We start from the raw sequence: 23,327 nt of genomic DNA on the forward strand, positions 1-23,327 counted from the left end.
GAGCATTTGAGGTAGAATAGCCCAACCAGAAGCGTCAAAGGATATGCTGACAGGCGTACCAAGCAGTGCTACTGGGATTCACCAAGGGGTGCTGGGGATACGGCAAGAAATAGTGCATGGGAGGCTAGGCTAGGGGAATGTTGTCCAGGATCCTTGAGATGTGAGCCAAGAGTTCCTGTTGTCAGAGACTGAGCAGCCCCTGGGTGTGGAGCTGGTTGGGTGTTTCAGTTTGTGTGTCCATCTAGGCAGTAGGAAATGTGAGGCTGATGTAGAAGAGGGCCAGTGGAATCAGATTGTGGGAGTGGGAAGGCATATTTGGGGAACAGAAATGCAACAGTACTTAAATTGAAAAGTTGAGTTTACTTTATTTAAAAAAGATTTTCTTATTTGAAAGGTGGAATTAACAGAGTCTGACAGGGACAGCCTCAATCCATCCGCTGGTTCACTCCCCAAATGGCTACAACAGCCAGGGCCGGGCCAGACTGAAGCCAGGAGCCAGGAGCCTCCTCAGGGTTTCCCACATGGATGCAGGGGCTCAAGCACTTGGGCCATCTTTTACTGCTTTCCCAGGTGCATTAGCAGGGAGCTGGATCGGAAGCAGAGCAGCTGGGGCTTTAACTGGCACCCTTATGGTATGCCTGTGTCACAGGCAGTGGCTCTACCCACTATGCCACAATGCCAGCCCTGAAAAGTTAAGTTTAAAAACAACTTCAATAATAAAGCACTTTTCAAAAGACAGTACTCCACCAAAAGTTAGTGTCTTATCTGCTCAGCTGGGGATGCAAAAGGTACTTTAAATATTTGTGGAATTCAGTCATAATGGGAGATGCATGTGCTATGAGACCTACCTTAAACATTACTGTCTTCTCAAAATGAAGCATGACTGGGAGGAAGGGTAGTGCTGATGTCCAGTTTGCAAATGTGCCCATTTCTTCATGTGACTTTAATAGACAAAGGAGGCATAAAAGCCATAAATAGCATGTGAGGAAATTTGCAATGGGAAACGCAAAGGCTTCACATGTATTTCATTGGCCTTTAAATTTTACTATGGGTGCTTGAACCAACTGGATTTTTTTTTTTCCTTTTCCTTTATCCAAGATCTTGATAGAGAATTTCAGGCTGTCATTGGGCACTGTGTCAAAAATAACCAAAACTGCATACCTCCTTTAACAAATATTTATAGAATGCTTACTGTGGTTTTAAAGACTATGAAACGGAGACAACCAACCAGACGCACTGTCACTCTGCTGATGTGTGGTAGGCACTGCTGCTACTGGAGTCTATTTCCTATGCGTCAGCCTGCTTTCACCCGACTCCCGGGGTCTGTGTGGTGACTCCGCACCTCTTGCCCCCACCATGCTGCTCCTCTCAGAAACGAATCCACTGCCACATTGTTGAGAAATCAACTGCAACACCTGACTACACCCACATGCCTTGAAACAGCCATGTCCACCAGAAATGAAATGCAAGCCACAGATGTGATACAAGATACTCCAGCAGTCACACGTAGAAAAGTGAACAGAAACACACGAAACTAATTTTAATAGACTATTTTATTTAACCAGATATATTTAAAGTATTCTTTTCAACATCATTATAAAAATATATTCATCTTGTACATTTACAAAAATCTACTGGGTATATTATACCTACAGCTCACTCATTTGAACACTGAAATTTTCATTGGAAATACATACTTAGAAAACAAAATTTGCAGTTGAAAAACAGACTGACATAATCAAGTCATTTCAAATACATTTAAAAGTTTTCTAATAATGGAAGATCACTCTAAAATGGGAGAATAGCCAGATTTTTCCGTCACGCTGGCCTCATGTCAAGTGCTCCATAGCAGCGTGGGGCTAGTGGCTGCTGCATTGGAGAATGCAGCTTTGAAACAGTCCCCTACCTCAGTAACTTCCTACGTTCTTTTCTTAAAAATGTGCACAGATTTTGGCCTCATTACTCAGACTGTAATTAATATTCTCTCTTCCCTTCTTGACTGATCCCAAATTGCTTGCTTCTACCCTATTTCCCTTTCTTTCCAAGGCCTGTTGTTCGTTCGGCTCACGTGGAGTCTTCCTTCAGTTCACAGCACTGTGGCGGTTCAGTCTTCAGGCCAGTTCAGGGCTATGGCCCTCTCAGCTCTACTTCAGTGTTACCCATACTCTGACCAGCTCTGTTTTGATCATGTACAGTTTTTTGCAAGCCCTTTATATTTTCAGAGGGCTCTCATACTAGCGACTTTATCTTTGCAGCTGAGTAAGTAAGTAGGACTCCGGTACGAATCCTACTTTCTAGATAAAGAAATACAGTGCTGGAGGTGTATGTGTTTGTCCCTGGTCACATGGAGAGTGGTGACGCTGAATTAGATCATGTTCTTAACTCTGGATCTAGTGCCCCTTCCACCATACCCAGACACCACACCCCTCAGGATTCCAGAGAATGTCGGAGCCCATCTCTCACTGTCTTATCCAACCTGACATCACAGACTGCCTTAAAAAGTGGTTAAGGATCCCCCCTTTTTTTAAAAAAAAAAAAAATCATCCCTCCTAGGATTATCTTAAATTACCTGAAATAAACTGCTAGGAAACTGGCCTGTTACCCTAGTGTTTATAAAATGCTGATCATATTAAAAAAATTCACCACTTGGATTCATTTAAATGGCTGTCTTGCAGTGAGTTGGCCAGGAAGACTGCATCTCCTTGTTGGTGTAAACATAGATCCATGAGATAAACGGGAAAAGAACAATTGCAATGGCAAGAGCCAACTGAATTCTTCCACCAACTGGATTCCTATAAATCCAAAAAAAATTCTAAATAAGAATATAATAAAAATGTAAGTTGCACTGGAAACAAAGTTGAATTGGCAAAACATGTCATTACATTTTAGTATAGCTTGTATGTGCATGCAAAATTTGACTTCACTTAATTGACACAATTGTACATAATTATACCCTTCTTCATGTTTATAACTATAACTATATTTATTTATTTATTTGAAAGGTAGCCAGAGAGGTCACCAATCTGTTGGTTCATTTCCCAAATACATGCAATAGCTTGGGTTGGGCCAGGTCAAACGAGGGTCCCAGAAATGAATCCAGGTCTCCCACGTGGGCAGGAGACACAAATACTTTGGCCATTATTTGCTGTCTCCCAAGGTGCACATTAGCAGGAAGCTGGAATTGTAAGTAGAGCTGGGACTCAAACCCAGGCACTCCCAGTATAGGATGCAGATATCCCAAGCAGCATCTTACCCACTGTGTCAAACTCCCACCACCTCCGTTTTTAATTGGAATATAGTTCATAGTTTTATAGAAATCCCTGACATATATTATACATCCTCAAGATTTTGAAGATCTTAAGTTGCCATCTCTCAAAGTTTTATTGTTTTTCTTTTATTCTGTTGGACCTGTAGTCCACCTGGGATTGACTTATGAAAGTTGTGAGGTATGGGTTATTTCACTTTTTTCCATATGGATACTCAGTTCTTCCAGGCACCAGGAAGTTTATTGAAAAGGCACCATTCTTTGCTACCCTGCAATACCACCTTTGTCATAAGTCAAGGATCCATACATACGTATAGATCTGTTTCCAGATTCTGCTCTGTGTCACTAGTTTATCATTTCACCAGTACACATTTCTCAAATTATTTAATCTCTAATTTTTCCCATAATTTTTATAGTTCTGTATGTAGAGATTCTGCAATCTCTGCTAAATTTATTCCTGAGAGGTTATTTTTGATGCTATTATAAGGGACATTGTCACTCCCCCTCTTTGTGGAGGAACGACACAGGACCCTGCGCTGTTCTTTTGTCTGCTTGGCCCTCCCTGGGTTTGCTGCTGGTTCTTCCCGGGTTGGCTAGGATTATCTTAAATTACCTGAAATAAACTTCCACCTCCGTGGAAGGGCGGTTCCCCCTGCCACTTTCCCCACTTCCGCGGGGGAGCGGCACACCGCCGGCCGGCTCACTCAGGGGCTGCTCAGGTGTTTCTTCAGATAGATGTTCCTGGTGCATGTTGTCTCTCTCCTCCTTTATAGTCCTCTTCCACCAATCCCAACTCTGCTACCCACACGCCGAGTACGCTGCTCTCCTCCAATCAGGAGCAAGTCCTGCTGTTTATTGGTTGAACTGGAGGCAGCTGTGTAGAAGCTGTTTTCTTCTCTCCCAGCGCCATATTGTGGGAGAGCAGATGCATAGAATAAGTCTTAATTCCAGTAACTTAGTCTAGTCCGAGTTGCTCCCCACAGGACATCATTTTGTTTTTATCATTTTCTGTTACTAGCTATTAGAAGTACATTTGATTTTCCCATATTGAATCCAGCAATCATGCTAAACTTAGTTATCAACTCTAATAATTTTTTAAGATTTTCTTCTACCTAAGCAAACCATGTCATCCACAAATAATGAAAATCTAATTTTTTCCTTTCCAATCCTTGTACGTATTATCTCCTTTTCTTCTTTCAAGTCCTGGCCAGCACAGTGACTGGAACGGGGTGGAGTACTCATCTCACGCCTGCTATCAGAAGGAGCTTTTCACCATTGAGCCCTTCATTAGGTATTTCCTTCCTATATCCATTTTCTAAGAGCCTTTAAAAAAAAAAAGTCTTGAATAGATGTTGGTTTTTATCGGTCTCTCTATATAAATTGAGAAGACGGTTTTCTGTTTTTTCATTCACGTTGAAAATATTGGTTGGGTTTTGAGTGTTTAATTAACTTGGTGCTTCTAGAAAAAATTCACCCTGGTGGTGGGGTTATATATTGCAGGATTTGATTTTCTGATGTTTTGACAGGTGTTTTCCCATCTGTGGCTATAAGGAAGATTACTGTGTAATTTTCTTTTGTTGTAATGTTCTTGGTTGTTCTGTCATAAAATAAGCTTGAAAGTATTTCTTCATTTTCTGTTTTCTGGAAATGTCTGTTGAACGTCATCATTATTTCTTCCTTAAATGTTAGACTTCTCTAGCTATACCATCTAAGTCCAGAATTTTCCTTTAAGGAAAATTTAAAATGTGGACCTAATTTCTTTTAGTAGCTGTGAGATAATTCTTCTTGTGTAAGTTTTGGTAAATTGTATTTTTCAAAGAATTCATCTATTTAATCTACTTGTAAGTGTATTGGCATTAAGTTATTTGCAATCCTCTTACAATTTAAACAAATTATTAAAAGTGTAACTGTGTCCTCTTTTTCAATCTTGGTATTTGTTATGTGTGCTTTCCCTCTTGCTTGCACATTTATTTTCCATTTTTTAGTCTTGCCAGGCTTTATCAATGTTATAAATCATTTTAGACAATATTTATTGGACCTGGTTAATTTTGCTGTTTTTACATCTGTTTTTTTCATTTTATTGAGTTCTCTTTTTTATGTTTATTTTCTTCTTCTTTTCTCCACCCTACAACCCCAAGTGGTGATGGGGGATTAACTTGCTGTTCTTTCCCTAACTTATTGAACTGGGGATTTCTATTACTTCTCCTTAATTTTTGGCCTATTTTTTTTCTTTTTCAGTATATAGTCTTTCTTTTTTTTTAAAAAAAGATTTATTTATTTATTTGAAAGTCAGAGTTCACAGAGACAGAAGGAGAGGCAGAGAGAGCTCTTCCACTCCCCAGTTGGCCCAATTGGCTGTGCCACTGCTGAAGCTGTGCTGATCTGAATCAGGAGCCAGAGTTTCTTCTGGGTCTCTCACATGGGTGCAGGGGCCCAAGGATTTGGGGCCATCTTCTACTGCTTTCCCCGGCCACAGCAGAGAGCTGGATCGGAAGTGGAACAGCCAGGACCTGAACCGGCGCCCATATGGGATGCCGGCACTGCAGGCAGCGGCTTTTCCTGCTATGCCACAGCGCCGGCCCCAGTATATAGTCTTAAGTTTACCAATTTCCCCAATATGATTTTTAGCTGCTTTCTAAAATTTGTGCAGCCATATATTTTGATACACGGTGTTCTTATTCAGTTCAAAATATTTTTTTATTTCCATTGTGATTTTTTAACCCAATTTGAAAGTATATTCCCTAACTTACAAATATAGTGACTGCTTCTTTATCTTTTTGTTAATGATTTCTAGCTTAACTGAACTGTGGTCATAGAACAGAGTCTACAGTTTCAGTCTTTATTTTTTTTTTTTATTTTTTATTTTTTGACAGGCAGATTGGACAGTGAGAGAGAGAGACAGAGAGAGAAAGGTCTTCCTTTTTGCCGTTGGTTCACCCTCCAATGGCCGCCGCGGCCAGCGCACCGCGCTGATTCGATGGCAGGAGCCAGGTGCTTCTCCTGGTCTCCCATGGGGTGCAGGGCCCAAGCACTTGGGCCATCCTCCACTGCACTCCCTGGCCACAGCAGAGAGCTGGCCTGGAAGAGGGGCAACCGGGACAGAATCCGGCGCCCCGACAGGGACTAGAACCCGGGGTGCCGGCGCCACAAGGCGGAGGATTAGCCTATTGAGCTGCGGCGCCGGCCAGTTTCAGTCTTTTGAAATTCGTTTGGACTCACTTCATAGCCTAACACACAAACCATTATTTTATAAATCTGCAATGTGTACATGAATGGGGATTCTGCCACTCTTGGTACAGGTGATCTATGTCCATAGGCCAACTTTCTTATTGTGTGATTAAAAATCTTCTAAATCTTCATTGATTTCTTTTTATGTCTGCTTGCTCTAACAGGAGTAATATATTAAATTCTTGAAAGATAATTTGGATTTTTCACTTTTTCTTGTTATTTCTGTCAATTTTTGTTGTATGTATTTTGAGCAGTGTTATTAGGTACATACAAATTTAGAATTGGTATGTCTTCTTGATAAACTGTACCTTTTGTTATTAAAAAGTATCTCCTGGGGCCGGCGCTGTGGCTGAGCAGGTAAAACCTGAAGTGCTGGCATCGCATACGCACCGGTTTGAGTCCTGGCTACTCCACTTCTGATCCAGCTCTCTGCTATGGCCTGGGAAAGCAGTAGAAGATGGCCCAAGTCCTTGGGCTTCTGCACCCATGTGTGAGACCTGGAAGAAGCTCCTGGCTCCTGGCTTCTGATTGGCACAGCTTCAGCCGTGGCACAGCTCCAGTCACTGCAGCCAACTGGGGAGCAAACCAGGGTGTGGAAGACCTCTCTCTCTCTGCCTCTCCTTCTCTCTCTGTGTAACTCTGACTTTCAAATAAAAAAAAAAAAGTATCTCCTTCTGGTATCTTAAGCCCACTTGCCACATAGAAGAAGATCTGGCTTATTCTTCATCCCATTATACCAGGATAAATTCAAGATATGAATGTATAAATGCAACTATATATGTATTAGAAGAAAAACTAGGTAAGTTACTTTACCAGCCAGAAGGGAGGAAAGTTTTCCTAACTATGATTAGAGGCTAAATTTATTTGGATCTATCTTGTTTTACAGATTTGACTTTGGAATCATGTAGATGTTTTACATAATTCTAAAATAATAATCTATTTTAAACAAAGTTATCCCTAGAAATAAATTAACCTAACCATTTTCACCCGGTGGCATAACACACAGAGCAACTATTGCAAGTGGTCTGAGTGCACACCTTAATGGGATCTACCCCCCTGACAAGGAAAAAGGCAATTTTCAGAAATCATATTGTTATATTGAGATCGTGTTTCTACTGTGGGATAAGTCTAATGAGTTATTATGTTGAGGTTACTGAGATGAGAGACTTTGTCATAATTAAAGTAGATACAGATATATGATCTCTGATAAGGTTAAATGAAAACTGGTATATATAATATCATACAATATTTTTATCTTTAAGTATCTATTTACATGTGTTAACCCTAAATATCTATGACACATACACATTCACACACACTTGGAGAAATGTTTGATGCCAGGTCTGGGACATAAAACATGAGCCTAGGGGTGGGTGTTGGGTGCAGCTGTTAGGCTGCTACTCGGGCTGCCTGCCTCCCATGGTGGAGTGCCTGATTCAAGTCCTGCCTACTCCACTTCCAATCCAGCTTCCTCGTAGTGTGCACCCTGGGAAGTGGCAGGTGATGGTTCAAATACTTGAGTCCCTGCCACCCACCTGGGAGACCCATATGGAGCTCCAAATTCCTGGCCTTTGGCCTGGCCTAGCCCTGGCTGTTGCAGGCATTTAGGAAGTAAACCAGCAGATGGAAGATCTCTTTCTGTGCCTCTGTCTCTCTGTGTGTCTCTGTGTCTTTCTGCCTTTCAAATAAAATTAATTAAATGCATATATATATGTGTATGTATATATATATGTGTGTGTGTGTGTGTGTGTGTGTATATATATATATATATAAAGCAAACCATGTGCCTAGGTATAACATGAGCCTAGAACACCTTGTTAAACCAGAGAGTAAGAAGGTTACTAAACATTGCTAGGATTATGTCAAAGAGAATTCAGGAGCCAGTGTGAATAAGTGCTGCTGATCAGAGGTGGGGACAGCCTGAGCATCAACACAGATGATAACTGCCCTGGGTTGAAACACGTACGTTGAAATCCATGACTAAATAAAGAAGCACAAATGCACACCATTTCTTGCCCAGGCCAGAAATTTTGAAGGCTAATCAACAAAGGAAGAGAACCAATGCTTCTTTCTTTCCTTTGCCTCCTTAGATCTGTGAAACTTTCTCTTTATGGGTGTTTTCCAGCTGACAACGTGTAATAATTATAGAATCTACCATTTTGCAACCCAGATGAATGGTTGGATTTAGATAATGAACACCTAAGACCATTAACATCACAGATAAGGAGCTGGGTGTTCTGTATATTGTGATGGAAGTACATAACACTATTATTTTACATGAAATAGTCGCTGCTAAGAGCAATAATGATGATAATGAAACCAGGTTATGGTCAAGCCTCTGGACTCAAACACCAGCTCATAGGAAATATATGGTACAAAGGAACAAACACTAATAACACTATTGGATAAAATGTTAAATATTGACTAGAAAGTTGATAAAACCAGAGTTTTTACTGTTTTACTGTAGCGTGTGTGTGTGTGTGATGGCAAAGTGGCTAATGTTAGTATATGTGCTGCTGAAGCGAGCACAGCAAAGTGGCTAATTTTAAGTGTTTTTCTTTTAGAGGTACATAGTGAAATATTTGCAGAGGAAACAATGTCTTATTGGAATTTATTTCAAAATAGTCTGGGGGTGTGAAGTAGGTAGTGGCATAGGAGAAACAAGACTGGACCCATACTGATATTACTGAGGCCAGGAGATGGGTACACCTGATTCATATAGTAGTCGTTCTGACTTTGTGTTTGCGAATTTTCGAAATAAAAAATTAAAACAAGGAAATAAAGGCAATCCCTTCAGAAACCCCCCTTTTTTCTCTGCTCTAAAGTCTACTTGTTATTAAAATAGCTACATTGGCTTTCATGTATGTGGCATTTGTATAGTTTTTTTTCCCCACCTTTTGGTTTTCAATCTTTACATATTGAAGGGTTATCTTTTGTAAGCAGTCTACAGTTAGGTTTTTCATTTTTTATACACTTTGAAAGGCTCTGACTCTCAATGGTCTGTTTCCATTTAATATAATTTCTGGTATATCTGGGTTTAAATTTGTCTTAATATTGGCTTCCTATTTGTCCCACTTGTGCTATGTTTTCTCCCCCTTCTCTTTTCCTGTCTTCAATATTTTCTATGCTTTTATTATGTCTCCTAAGGATTACGACACGAACCCTTGACTTACCAAAGTCCAGTACCAATTGGTACTTTTACCTCTTCCCAGATAATCCAATGACCTCAGACACTTTAACTCTGATTATCCTTCTAACTTAAATGATCCTGTGGTTACATATTTTTATTCTCCGTATGCTTAAACCCCACAAAACATCACCACTGCTTTATAACAGACATTGATTTACCTGTATTTGCACATCTATATTTTCTTTGCTTTCCAATCTTTCCCAAACCTCCCAACTTTCTCCTAAGATCATTTTCCTTTACCTTGAGAAATACCCTTTGGGCCAGCCACTGCCTATGACTGCTGGAGTCACGGAGGAAGCTATGACAGTCATGGACACGTGAGTGATCATGAAATGCCGATTATGATCAGCTTTGCTTAGGAAAAGGAAAGGAGACTGTTTTCAGAAGATTCCTGTCTTTATGTGCATGTCAGTGTGTTCACTACCACCTGATTTTATAAACCTTGAGTACGTGTCCGGTTTTAATGGGTTGAAAACTTACTTTGCTGAGCTGCGGCACAGGCTCATCCATGCGGTGATAATCAGCAGGCCAGACAGCTCCCTGTAAAACAGCACACAGGGCTGTCACCTCCCCTCCATGACCACCTGATGGGGCATTCGGGCCGGGTAACTTTCCCCAGATATACAGCATCCACAGTATGTTTTCTCATTGGGTCATGACTCATAAATTATTTTTCTCCAAATGAAAATTAATTCCATCTAAAGGAGCAGATATATTATAAATAGACACCTCCTAGAATTAAATACATATTTTTAAAAACCATATGAGGATGCATCATTGACTGGGAGGAACAAGGCAACCAAGAAAATAAGGCCAGATTTGATCGGTCATTTAAAAAATTTTTCTTAGACGTTTCAGTGTTAGGAAGGCTCAAACCAACACATAATTTGAGTATGATTGCAGCAGATTGGGTTAGTGTTTAGGGAAGAGGAATGAATCAGACAAATAATTTTGGAATGGGTATAAGCTTCTAGATGTACGTGCTAAAAGCACCTCTCTCTTCCATAGAAAAAGTCATATGATGCCAGTAACACTGGAAGCCCCAGCTTTCATTCACCATAACCAATGGGCTTCAAGCTGGAGGAGACTCAACCCACGTGATTTACATTCCCATCTAGAGACCCAACCTGATTGGCTCTCCAGTTTGCCAACTGTGAGGCCCTGAACCAAAGCAGCAGCTTTCTCCTGATGCCTAATTTTCACGTGTCCGAATCTTGGTGTGGTATTGGCAGATCTCAGCAGCGGAGCAGAAGAGAGTACAGGGGCTCTTAATAAGGCCAGGGAGTCAAGGGCAGAAGGGAGCAAAGGCAGAGGTGACAAAACAGGAAGGAAGGGTCAGGATGGGGAGGTGACAGGAGACGTTCCAGACCGAGCCCCCGCAGCACTGGCTGATCCTACTTGTAGATAAGACTTTGTCTGGAAGCAGAGTGAATTAGCATGCGGGTGAAGTTGTGAATTCGCCAGACTACACTGACGATTGCTGTACTGCACCCTTGCCAGTGGCGAGGAAGCCAAACTCCAGCTGCCCAGCAGGCTACAACGTGCTGCGGAATGACTGCCCACAGTAGAAAGAGTAGAGTCTGATGCACAGTGTTGGGGGTCAATCCTGGCTCTAACATTTCCCCAGTTTCTCCCACTTACAAGGGAGATGATATCCCTCCCCCACCCCCTGCCCCGTCCTACTCCTCGTGGTATAGCTACGATAATTAAATCCTCATTGTGCACAGAGAAGGTGGTGGTGTAACACAATCCAAGAATTCTCAGTACTACCCCACCCTTCCAAAGAGCAAAAGTCACTGCTTACCTGCCTTCTTCCTCATGCAAGATATTCTGCTGCGTGTGGAACAAGAAGTGGTAGGCCAGGCCCACAGCCCACAGCACGCAAACTGACATGTGTACTGCAGACACACTCTTCCAAAGGAAGTTACCTACAAATAGATAACCCTGATGCTGTTAATTATGTTAGAGTATCTCAAAAAAAAAAAAAAAAAAAAGATGTCTTTCTGTGTGTCTTTTTTTTTTTTTATTTTTTGACAGGCAGAGTTAGACAGTGAGAGAAAGAGACAGAGAGAAAGGTCTTCCTTACGTTGGTTCACCCTTCAAATGGCTGCTACGGCCGGTGCTGCGCCAATCCGAAGCCAGGAGCCAGGTGCTTCTCCTGGTCTCCCATGCAGGTGCAGGGCCCAAGCACTTGGGCCATCCTCCACTGCCTTCCCGGGCTACAGCAGAGAGCTGGACTGGAAGAGGGGCAACCGGGACAGAATCTGGCACCCCAACCGGGACTAGAACCTGGAGTGCCAGCGCCGCAGGCAGAGGATTAGCCTAGAGAGCCACGGTGCCGGCCTGTGTGTGTGTCTTCTTATAATGTGCTTTCAGGAAAGGCATTCAGAAAAAACTCCATTTTTTCTTTTCTTTTTTTTTTTTTCAGGAATGACAACCGTAGAAGTCCTAGTCCTGATTATATAAACTTAAGTGGTCACTTGTTGTTTTGGTTGCCTCGCAACTCCTCCTTCATAGGACGACCACCCTGGGAACTGGACAGCAGCCAGGTGAAGCAATGCATTTTATGCCCTTAGCCACAGGGATCTGGCATGGTATGAACAGATGGTGAATCTGGGCCAGCAACTCAAGTCTGAGACTTTGGGAGAGTAAAGAAGCAAAGCCTGTATCCTCTTGGAATAGAGTCTGTTAGACATGAGCCAGGAGCTGCAGGGCTACCACGTGGGCATCTGGTGTGAAATCACAGCAATGGACCAGGGGACCCGAGAGGTGGAGAGAAACGTTAAGTTCCAAGTCCACCAGCGCCTGGAGTCAGCGCCACCACATCTGCTTAGTGAACTACACGCTCACAGAAAGTGAAATGAAAAGATAAATTTATTCTCGTGCAAAAAAAATGTTGAAATCCACCATGTGAGGGGACTTCAAAAAGTTCATGGACAGTACACATTATGGAAAAAACTATGCATGGGTTTTAACAACTGTTTATCGCACCCAAATAAACTTTTCTTTCTATTTTTCCAGGCCTTTTGAAGTGTCCTCATATACTGATACATTTTCTTCCCCCCTCAGAGCACGTTTGAGTTGTTGAGTATTTTTCTAGCTTATATAACTAAAGGAGTCCCAACTTGAAGTCCCACCTTCATGACACAGAGTTCTGGAGACCTGAATGAGGAGCCCAGGCATTTAGGGAACTAGAATTTTCCCCATCAAGGTGGGAACCAATCATTGGTCTTAATCCTGATGCCCCTGAGGACTGCCAAGCCGCACTAGCAGAAGCTGGGCCCAAGTCTGGCTCACAAAGCCAGCTTTCTCTATGAGAATCAGCCTCCAAGGGACCTGAGGACTTGCCACCAGGCCCACCTCCTAGATCAGAGGTGAGGAACATCCAGCCCATGAAATCATCGGGTCTGGCCCTGCCAAGGCGACCGCAGGCAGGACTCGAAATTCAATAAAGCTCTGGCAGGCTAATTTTCAAGTTGATAATGCTGTATGGTCCACGAATGATGTTATAAATATCCAAATGGCCCTTAGGGAAAAACAAAAAAAGGTTCCCCACCCCTGTCCTATAACTGGATCATATCTCCACCCTGTCCTCATAGGGCCAAGCCTTTAACACATGGGCCTCTGGAGGATACCACAGCTAATATCCAAACTATTGCCAAGAGCAACATATATTAATGAGACTTGTTTCAGACATTGTAAGCAATCTCTGTACGTAAGTGGCAGTTCAGGTACATAACTGTTGAACAAATTCCAAATAAGAAAATCAGGAATGGGAGTGGTATTGCTCTAAAAAGAATTCATAAAGAGAGTGGGTTGAACTACACTGTAAAGAAATATGGAATAGGGGCCAGTGCAGTGCCGCCTCCTGCATTGCCAGCATTCCATACGGGTGCCAGTTCGAGTTGGGGCTGTTCCACTTCGGATCCAGCTCTCTGCTATGGCCTGGGAAAGCAGTAGAAGATGGCCCAAGTCCTTGGACCCCTGCACCCACATGGGAGACCCGGAGGAAGCTCCTGGCTCCTGGCTTCGGATCGGCTCATCTCTGGCTGCTGTGGTCATCTGGGGAGTGAACCAGCTCTCTCTGCCTCTGCCTCTCTGTAACTCTTCCTTTCCAATAATAAATATTTTAAAAAAAAAAGTATGGAATAGACATCAATTGCCACTGACTACACAGACACAAGGTTAGCACTTAGATCATTGCTGAGTTTACACTGGTTTTGTGCTTTAGAAATCGGTGCAGTGACCGACACCTTGTCTCTCCTGGGCTGAGCTACATAACCGCTCCTCTAGCTCAGCATAAGGAGGACTTGGGTCTAATAAGTAAAGATGACTTCCCATGGCACGACTTCGTACAGTGCTCCTAAAGACGGGTAAGGATGATCGGGGCTGAAACGGTGCCTTCATTATCAGAAGCGGGAAGAAAGACTTAGCCCCATTTTTCTCCTGGCAGGTGGGAAAACACATTCTGATTATTCTAAGACAGTCAGATTTGCCATGACTCCACTCTGAATTCAGGGGTTCATACCTGTGACGAGAGGGTTAAGTCCAACAAGCAGGGTCAATACTGCAGGGATCGCATACATCACCTGTTAGCAGAAACAAGAAATGATGTGAGTTAAGAAGTATGCTCCGGGTCAGGCACCGTGCATGGTGCAGCAGGTGAAGCTGCCACTTGGGATGCCCACATCCCATACTGGGGTGCCTGGGGTCTCGTCCTGCCTCTGCCTCTGCTCCAGCTGCCTGCTAATGTGGCCTGGGAGGCAGCAGAAGGCTCATGTATGGAGTCCACGCTATTCACATGGGAGACCCAGATGGAGTTCCTGGCTCCTAGCTTCCATGTGGCCCAGCTCCCTTGGCTGTTGTGAGCATTACCATCCACTGCCTTCCCTTCCCAAGCTCGTTAGCAAGAATGCTGGATCAGAAGCAGAGCAGCAGGGACTCGATTTCACACTTCCATATGGGATGCCAGCAGCACTAGCTATGGTGTAACCTGCTGGGCCACAATGTCAGCCCACAGAGTTTGTATAATTCTTTTTTTATTTTTGACAGGCAGAGTGGACAGTGAGAGAGACAAAGAGAAAGATCTTCCTTTGCTGTTGGCTCACCCTCCAATGGCTGTCGCAGCGCACCGTGCTGATCCGAAGGCAGGAGCCAGGTGCTTCTCCTGGTCTCCCATGGGGTGCAGGGCCCAAGCACTTGGGCCATCCTCCACTGCACTCCCGGGCCACAGCAGAGAGCTGGCCTGGAAGAGGGGCAACCGGGACAGAATCCGGCGCCCCAACTGGGACTAGAACCCGGTGTGCCGGCGCCACAGGCGGAGGATTAGCCTAGTGAGCTGTGGCACCAGCTGCCCACAGAGTTTGGATCAATCTTAAAACATGCTGAGGGGCCAGCGCTGTGACGTAGCAGGTAAAGCTGCCACTTGCAGTGCCAGCATCCAGTATGGATGCTGGTTCGAGTCCCAGCTGCTCCACTTCAGATCCAGCTCTCTGCTATGGCTGGGAAAGCAGTGGAAAATGGCCCAAGTGCTCAGGCCCCTGCATGGTAGACCTGGAAGAAGCTCCTGGCTCTTGGCTTCGCATCGGTGCAGCTCCAGCCGTTGTGGCCATCTGGGGAGTGAACCAGTGGATGGAAGACTCTCTCTCTCTCTCTCTCTCTCTCTCTCTCTGCTTCTGTCTCTCTGTAACTCTGCTTTTCAAATAACTAAATAAATCTCAAAAACAAAACAAAACATGCTGAGCTCCCCATCTTTCCAAGCAATTTCCATGCCAAAATGACCTTTACTCACTTCCCACTTGCTAAAAGAAACCATGAAAAGTAGCCATGGTCAGCTAGACGGCCCTGCAGGGGCTGACCCAATGGACCATGCAGCCTAATATTCCATAGGAAGTTTTCCAATGTTGAACAGATCAGAGGTGCCCACAGAGAAAGAAGTTCAGCCTCCTCATGTCGGAAGATTCTGATGAGCTCCTTTGGGATTTGAAAGACTGGCTCCAAAGAGATTCTCTTCCCAAGCCTCATTTATAGCAACCAGGCTCTCGCCAAGCTTAATGTTGTGTGTTGTGTGTATGTGTGTGCAAGTGTGTATATGGGTGTATGTGTGCAAGTGTGTGTAGGTGTGCACGCATGAGTATGTGTATGTATTGTGTGTCTGTATCGTGGGCAGGGGGCAAGTGGAGAAGGTAGGCTTACAGGAAGTCTGAGGCCTTCCAAGAAAGGCAGCCACTTCACCACATCTACTGCTGGGCTTATGTTAAAAGCTTCAGTTTATCTGGAGGCTGTCAGAGCTGCACATCTAAAGCGATTTGTTTTCACTCTAATAACCTGTCTGTCTTGACCCTGCGGAGAGAGAGCACCAGGATTCCAGGCTCTGTTCATCTTTTCTACTCCACTGCTAGCGGGTACTGGGATATCCGTCAGTGCTGACATCTGCAAGGCAGGTAATCTCTCCCAGGTGCCAGGCAAGCTGCTGAGGGCTCCATCAGGACTCTGCAAATGTTAACATGCGCAGAAGTCACTGGAGAGAGCTTGCTAAAATGCAGGTTCTGACCGCGAGGCCTCAGGTAAAGGCCACGATTCTGCTTTTCCAGCAAGTTCCCTCCCTAGGTGAGCTCATGTCTTAATGATAGAGAGGGAGAGAGGGAGAGAGAGAGAAAGGACATACGTAACATAAAATATTTAATTGTGCTCTCCATAAGAAATGTTTGGGGGGCGGTGCTGTAGGGCGCTGGTTTGAGACCCGCGTGCTCCGTTTCTACCCAGCTCCCTGCCAATGCACCTGGGAAGACAGCAGAGGACGGCCCAAGTGTCTGGGCCCCTGCCACTCATGTTGGGGGACCTGGGTGGAGCTCTGGGCTCTAGGGTTTGGCCTGGCCCGGTGCTGGGCATTGTGGCCATCTGGGGAGTGAACCAGTGGATGAAAGATCTCTCTCTCTCTATCTCTCTTTCAAACAAATAAATAAATCTTTAATAAAAATGTTTGGAATGTATTTTTTATTTTTTTATTTTTATTTTTTGACAGGCAGAGTGGACAGTGAGAGAGAGAAACAGAGAGAAAGGTCTTCCTTTGCCGTTGGTTCACCCTCCAATGGCCGCCACGGCCGTCGCAGCCGGCGCACCGCGCTGATCCGAAGCCAGGAGCCAGGTGCTTCTCCTGGTCTCCCATGCAGGTGCAGGGCCCAAGCATTTGGGCCATCCTCCACTGCACTCCCTGGCCACAGCAGAGAGCTGGCCTGGAAGAGGGGCAACCGGGACAGAATCCGGCGCCCTGACCGGGACTAGAACCCGGTGTGCCGGTGCCGCAAGGTGGAGGATTAGCCTAGTGAGCCACGGCGCCGGCCAACAAAACCATTCTTTAAAGTCACAGTTCCCCACGGCAATTATGACGCAGTAATCATCATGTCGATGTTTTCTCTATTATAAAGTTTGAGAGAAGAGACTGGAAATCATTATCTCTACTACACATATTAAAACAACATTCAGTGAACCCAATAGACTCTATGTACAATGCATTTTATATTTTGTTAGTAGATTTAAAACAAAGCAAAACCAACTATGAGCAGTGTGGGGTTCCCTTACACTATTTAGTTCAATGCAACACACAGGCGCTGAGAGCCTGGACGTCATTGCTAATCCCACGCTTGCTTGGTTGCGGGCCAGGACAAAGGCTTTCTGAGAAACCCGGGGCTCCCGTTCCAGAAACGAAATGGTGTCTCCCAGGGTCAAGGGGGATGATATTGAACGCGTGTAACAACAGGGATGCATGGGAGCTGACCTACCAGAATGAACCCTGACAACACGCCATATTGGTCTGCACAATCTGAACAGCAGCCCTGCTGGGGGTGGGCAGGATGGGGGGTCTCCCAAGAAACCTTCTCTAAAGAAGGGGAAGAAAGAGCAGGAAAAAAACTTACTTTGCCCCTGCTTTATTTCTGCCCACTTGAGATGCTCTTTTTTTGTGTAATTTTTTTTTGACAGGCAGAGTGGACAGTGAGAGAGAGAGACAGAGAGAAAGATCTTCCTTTGCCGTTGGTTCACCCTCCAATGGCCACCGCGACCAGCGCGCTGCGGCCGGCGCACTGCGCTGATCCGATGGCAGGAGCCAGGTACTTATCCTGGTCTCCCATGGGGTGCAGGGCCCAAGCACTTGGGCCATCCTCCACTGCACTCCCGGGCCACAGCAGAGAGCTGGCCTGGAAGAGGGGCAACCGGGACAGAATCCGGCACCCCGACCGGGACTAGAACCCAGTGTGCCAGCGCCGCAAGGTGGAGGATTAGCCTAGTGAGCCGCGGCGCCGGCCTGAGATGCTCTTTTTTTGGAGATGATATGTTTGGAGCTGCAGCAGGCATTCTATAAACACAAGGAGAGATCTAACTCATAGAGAGAGGATGGCAGAGACCAAAGACAGAAAGCCCAGGTCCTGGACAACACTGGACCATCAAGCAGCCACATCCCAACTTCTCGTTCAGTGAGGTGCCCTGTGGTTTTATGACCCGATGCTGGTCATATTTACCATTATTTGCTGCTGACACAAGTGTCCTCCATGGGTTAGGGGTGATACAGGGGACATGGGGATGAGCCGGGTGCAGCGCCAGCCCCCAAAGCCCAGTAACCTAGTGTTTGTCCATAGGGGCATTCACTCATACGACAGTCAACATAGAAAGGACTTCTGTAAAGCCAGCTCCACGTGAGGTTGCCTGGAGACAGCCAACAGCAGGGAAGAATTATTCCTTATCCTCCTGGGAGCCGGCAGGGCCAGGGCCAGCTCTGGTGCAAAACTGAATGTGTTCACACCGCAAAAAAGCCTAGAAAGAAGAGTGGCTGGGATTTCTGAGGACGGTTTTTGGTGGTGGGGGGGGAGAGGACAGCATTTGAAGCAGTCCTCGGGTAGACTGTGGCAGGCAGGGCACCATAACTATGAGAGCTGGCCTGGGGCTTCAAAGGCCAAGCTGAGAAGGAGGGCAGGATCCAAACTGTGGCAAGCCTGGGTTCCAACTTGGGAAGCTTCACCTTACGAGCTCCTGGGAAATGACTGGGGTTTGTGAAGCAGAAAGTGGCACACAGGAAGTGTGCTAGGAGTGCAAGAGACTAGAAGCAGATAGAAGAGTCGGGAGGGGGCCAGTGTTGTGGAGCAGTGGGTCAAGCTGCTGCCTGAGATGCCAGCAAACCATAGGAGCACCAGTTCGAGTCCTGGCTGTTCCACTTCCCAGCCAGCTCCCTGCTAATGCTGCTAGGAAAGCAGAAGAAGACGGCCCAAGTGCTTGGGCCTCTGCACCCACGTGGGACACCTGGAAGAAACTCCTGGTTGCTGGCTTCAGCCTGGCCCAGCCCTAGCCTTTGGGGTCCTTTGGGAGGTGAACCAGCAGGTGGAGGATCCTTCTCTCTCTCTCTCTGTACCTCTAACTTTCAAATAAAAAATTAGTGGGGAAGCTGCTGCATGGGTCCATGTGAGAAGAAAGGGCACCTATGTGTCCCACGTAGATGGCAGGGGCCCAAGCACTTGGGCCATCTTCCATCTGCCTTCCTAGGTGCATTAGCAGGGAGATGGACTGGAAGTGGAGCAGCTGGTACGGGAACCTCTGCTCATACGGGATGTGGCCTTGGTCACAGGCACTAGCTTAACCTGCTATGCACAATGCCAGAGTGAGAAATTCAACAGTAAGCTGGATATTGGAGACTTATCTTCAGGGAAATATTTGAAACTCGGGGCCCAAGAGCTGAGGAAGGGGCAATTTGATTTTCATCAGGGACCTGTGACTGGATAATATCTCATATCAGAATGCAGTCCCACTGCACTGGAAAAATACCAGGCAATAAACAGACGATGTAGGATTTTGCAAAATTCCCCAGGCTTCCTCTTGTTGCTCATCTGTCCATGGTTCACTGCTATTCCAAAGCCTACACATCTTCTCGCTGGTGATGTCATACAGCCTTATGTATCTACACAGAAGGAAACTAGGCAACATCCAGGTATTGCAGAAAATGCACTGGGCTGTCTCCTCCAGCCTTAAACAGTTCACATCTGAGCCCAGGTTGAATGCCTGCTTGTAGTGTTATGGCTTTCAGGGACTTTCTATAACCCAGTGAATTAGCAGAACCTTGGGACTCAGGCCCACTCAACGCTGGCTGGGGTTTCTGGCTGGGAAGTCATGAGGGATGGCTCAGCAGACCCTGAAAATGTCCACTCTTGGTTCTCCAGATGTGTCCTCAGCTGTGCCACTCAGGACCCCCTCCCCCGGTGGACAGCACAGTATTTGCATATAACCTAGGCGTATCCTCCCAGGGACTTGAAATCATCGCTAGATGACTTAGGATACCCGACGCAAGGTCAGCAATCGTTATATCATATGGTCTAGGGGATCACGACAAGAAAAGGAAGTCTGTACGTGTTCAGGACATGTGCAATTTTCCCCCCCAGCATTTCCCAGCCACCAGTGGTTGAAGCCGTCCACACGTACACAGAGAGCCGACTGTCATTCTTAGCTTTCTTGAGGCTGAGTAAAGGACATCCTTTGGATAGCTGTCCACAAGGTGAGCAATGACGCATGACAAGTGACCAGCACAGGGCAAGATAAAGGCTCCGGCTGTTGTTAAGCCTGGTGTCCGCCGTGCTGTGCCACAGCAGGTAAAGCCACAGGCTGCAACACCGGCATCCCATGTGGGCGCCGTTCCTGTCCCGGCTGCTCTGCTTCCGATCCAGCTCCCTGCTAATGCACCTGGGGAAGCAGTGGAGGATGGCCCAAGTGCTTGAGCCCCTGCAACCCAAGTAGGAGACTCAGATGAAGCTCCTGGCTCCTGGCTCTGGCCTGGCCAGCCCTGGCTGTGAGAACCTCTTCCAGTCTCTTTCTGTATGTCTCTTCTCTGTAACTCTAACTTTCAAATCAATCAATCAAACTCTCTCTCTCTGTTTTTTTTTTTTTTTTTTTTTTTTTTTTTTTAAAAGGCCTGGTGTCATTAAGGTAGCAAGAACTGCTGGTATGATTCTCTCTCTCTCTCTCTCTCCTTGTGCACAGCCCTCTGTACCTCCAGAAAGTTGGGAATGTATACACACAGCTTACACTGTCACTTTAATTCTGCACCACCACCACCCACCCCAACGCATACAAAAAATTTTTTTAGGGAAAGAAAACTTAAGAAGCATTTGATGTGAGCAGAGGACGGGCAGATATAAGAGCGCATTCCGGGCAGTTACACGGTTCTTTCACACAGCGCATACTCACAACCCAAACTTCTGCGTCGGGATCATTGACCTGGAAAGACAGAAGGGGCAGGCGTCAGCTGACATCCCGTCCCGCCACACTTCGGTGGCCTGTTCCTGTCCCGCCCCCGTCCAACACCCGGCCTAACCGGGAAGGACGCAGGAGCCCCCGGAGCAGCCTCCAAGGGACAGCCCCCCATCGGGTGCCCAGGTGTGCGGCGTGGTTAGGGGGGACACATCCGTGTCTCAAGAGGTGGAGACCCAGGCAGAAACCCGAGTGCTGTGTTCGGGTTTGGGCGTCCGTCTACACCCCAGCTGGCCCTAGGAGGAGCCCGGAGCCCGGCGGGTGTCCCCAGCCCCCGCGGCGCCTGACCTGCACGAAGGCCGCCAGGGCGAAGAAGGCGGCCATGAGCGCGTTGCAGGCCCTCCACAGGGCGCGCGCGCGGGGCCCGGCGGCCGGCGCCATCCGCGGGGCTCGGGAGCGCGGGGCTCGGGAGCGCGGGGCTCGGGAGCGCGGGGCTCGGGAGCGCGGGGCTCGGGAGCGCGGGGCGGCGCCTGGGGCCCGGACTCCTCCCCGTCGCGGCGCCCGCGCCTCCTCCGTCCCCAGAGTGACCGCTGGTGGGCGCGCGCGGCCGGAGCCGAGCGTGGCGGGTGGCGGGCGTCCGTGTGCCCCTTTCTCGGAAGGGGCAAGTGAACGCCCAGGGGGCCTACGGCGCCTCCTCGAGGGAACCCCCAGACTCTCAGTTCCAGCTCCATAGCCTGTTTCCACGAAGGCTGCCTTCCTCGTAGAGAAAGTAGAAAAAAGAGGAAAACAGGAGGGGTGTGTGTGTGTGTGTGAGCGCGCGCCCTCATCGGTATTTACGCATTTCTCTCCAACGCTCTCCTGCAAAGCCACATAAGCATTATGGTAATTTGTAGACGGTTATATTAGAATCTTCTACGGCTCACAGATTTTCCAAAGACAGCCTCATCTGACTCCAAGGGCTTTTATTATAAAAGGTTTTTACATATTCTACATATTTACAGTTCTCTCCCATCACCAAGATCAGCCACGGTCCTGCACCCCTAGCTCATGAATTTCCCCAGGGACCGAAGACACTGGCATTCTCCCAGGGCTCCCCTCACTCCCTCTCCTCGCCTTTCCTCCTTTTGGGTTCTGTCATTAGACGAGTTCTTCCCAGGCCTCATTTACACATCCATGGGCCGCGTCCTTGCTGCTGCTCTAAAGATTCTTTATAAAATCTGGAGCACCCGTGTGCTTGTGAACCTCCCACCCCCTTCCAACTTCAGGGAAATTTCCAGAACCTTCGGAGGGTTTTCTCTCTCTTTCAAGACATGCTTAGTCCTCCAACCCGTGTGTGCTTGGTGTTGGGACCCTGGAGGTGGATTGGATAGCCTGTTTGCTCTCCTGGGAAGGGGGCTTGGTGATTGGCCGGGGATGGGGGTGGGGGGCACACACACATTAGCAGAGGTATGGAGGAGACAGCTGGGACCCCTCCCCCAAGCACACACTGCCTGAAGTCTGACAAGGCTGCTTCTCCGTGCCCCTGCTCCATCAGCCTTGGCGTCCGATACAAGATGCTGCCACTGCTGTGTTCTTTAAGTAGAAAGAAAAAAGAGGGAGTGTGACGGTGAACTTCTCTGCCCCATGAAATCCTGCGTTGAAGCTGTGGCCCCCTAGTGCCTCAGCATGTGACTGCACCTGCAGACAGGGTCTGCTGTGGGGTCTGCGCGCGGTTGGGGGTATCTCCCAGAGGTGCCTGTGCTGCGAGCCCCGTCCCCCAATGTGGTGATGCTGGGAGGTGATGGAACTTTAAGAGGTGGGGCGTAGCGGGAGGTGATGAGGTTACGGGGTGCTATACCTTGGAATTGAGTTGCAGAGTTCTCGTGGGACCCAGTTAGTATCCTGGGAGAGGGGGGTATTGTCAAAAGAGTGAACCTGACTCCCAAATCTTTTAAAGATCTATTTATTTATTTGAAATGCAGATACACACACACACACACACACACAGAGAGAGAGAGAGAGAGAGAGAGAGAGAGAGATTTTCCATCCATTCGTTCACTCCCGAAATACCTGTAACAGGGCTGTCCCACATGGGTGGCAGGGTGATGGGACCATCATCTACCTTCCCAGGTGCATTAGCCGGAAGCTGGATCAGAAGTGGAGCAGCCAGGACTCAAACTGGTGCTCTGATATGGGATGCTGGTGTGGCAAGCGGCAGCTTAACCTGTTGGGTGCACCACAGCGCCTGCTCCACGAATCTCTCTCACTTCTGGTCTCGCCTTGTGACCTCCTCCATGTGAGTTCCTGTGTGGCACTGCCATCACCATACAGCCCTCACCACCAGAGAGACGGGGCTGCCCAGTCTTGAGCTTTCAGCCTGCCAAAGCTGGGAGCTAAATAAACCCCTTGGGGCCAGCGCAGGTAAAGCCGCCGCATGCA

The 23,327-nt window shown here is 46.8% G+C and overlaps 1 protein-coding gene across 2 annotated transcripts; it reads right to left on the bottom strand.

Moving 5' to 3' along the window:
* Positions 1-2,530: 2,530 nt before the first annotated feature.
* TMEM220 (transmembrane protein 220) lies at positions 2,531-21,451 on the bottom strand. Of its 2 annotated transcripts, XM_051824492.3 has the most exons (7): positions 21,258-21,451; positions 20,907-20,936; positions 16,011-16,175; positions 14,212-14,272; positions 11,488-11,611; positions 10,164-10,223; positions 2,531-2,792 (listed from the first exon to the last, which is right to left on the bottom strand). In XM_051824492.3, the coding sequence occupies exons 1-7, from the start codon at positions 21,348-21,350 to the stop codon at positions 2,657-2,659; spliced, it is 669 nt and encodes a 222-aa protein (XP_051680452.3). In that variant the 5' UTR covers positions 21,351-21,451; the 3' UTR covers positions 2,531-2,656. The 2 variants fall into 2 exon arrangements, with proteins under 2 accessions (XP_051680452.3, XP_051680453.3); XM_051824493.3 differs by lacking the exon at positions 16,011-16,175 and having other exon boundaries at positions 21,258-21,444.
* Positions 21,452-23,327: the final 1,876 nt, after the last annotated feature.

This window comes from Oryctolagus cuniculus, chromosome 17, assembly GCF_051225735.1.
Source record: "Oryctolagus cuniculus isolate XC-2025 breed Fujian yellow rabbit chromosome 17, ASM5122573v1, whole genome shotgun sequence".
Taxonomy (NCBI): Eukaryota; Metazoa; Chordata; class Mammalia; order Lagomorpha; family Leporidae; genus Oryctolagus; species Oryctolagus cuniculus.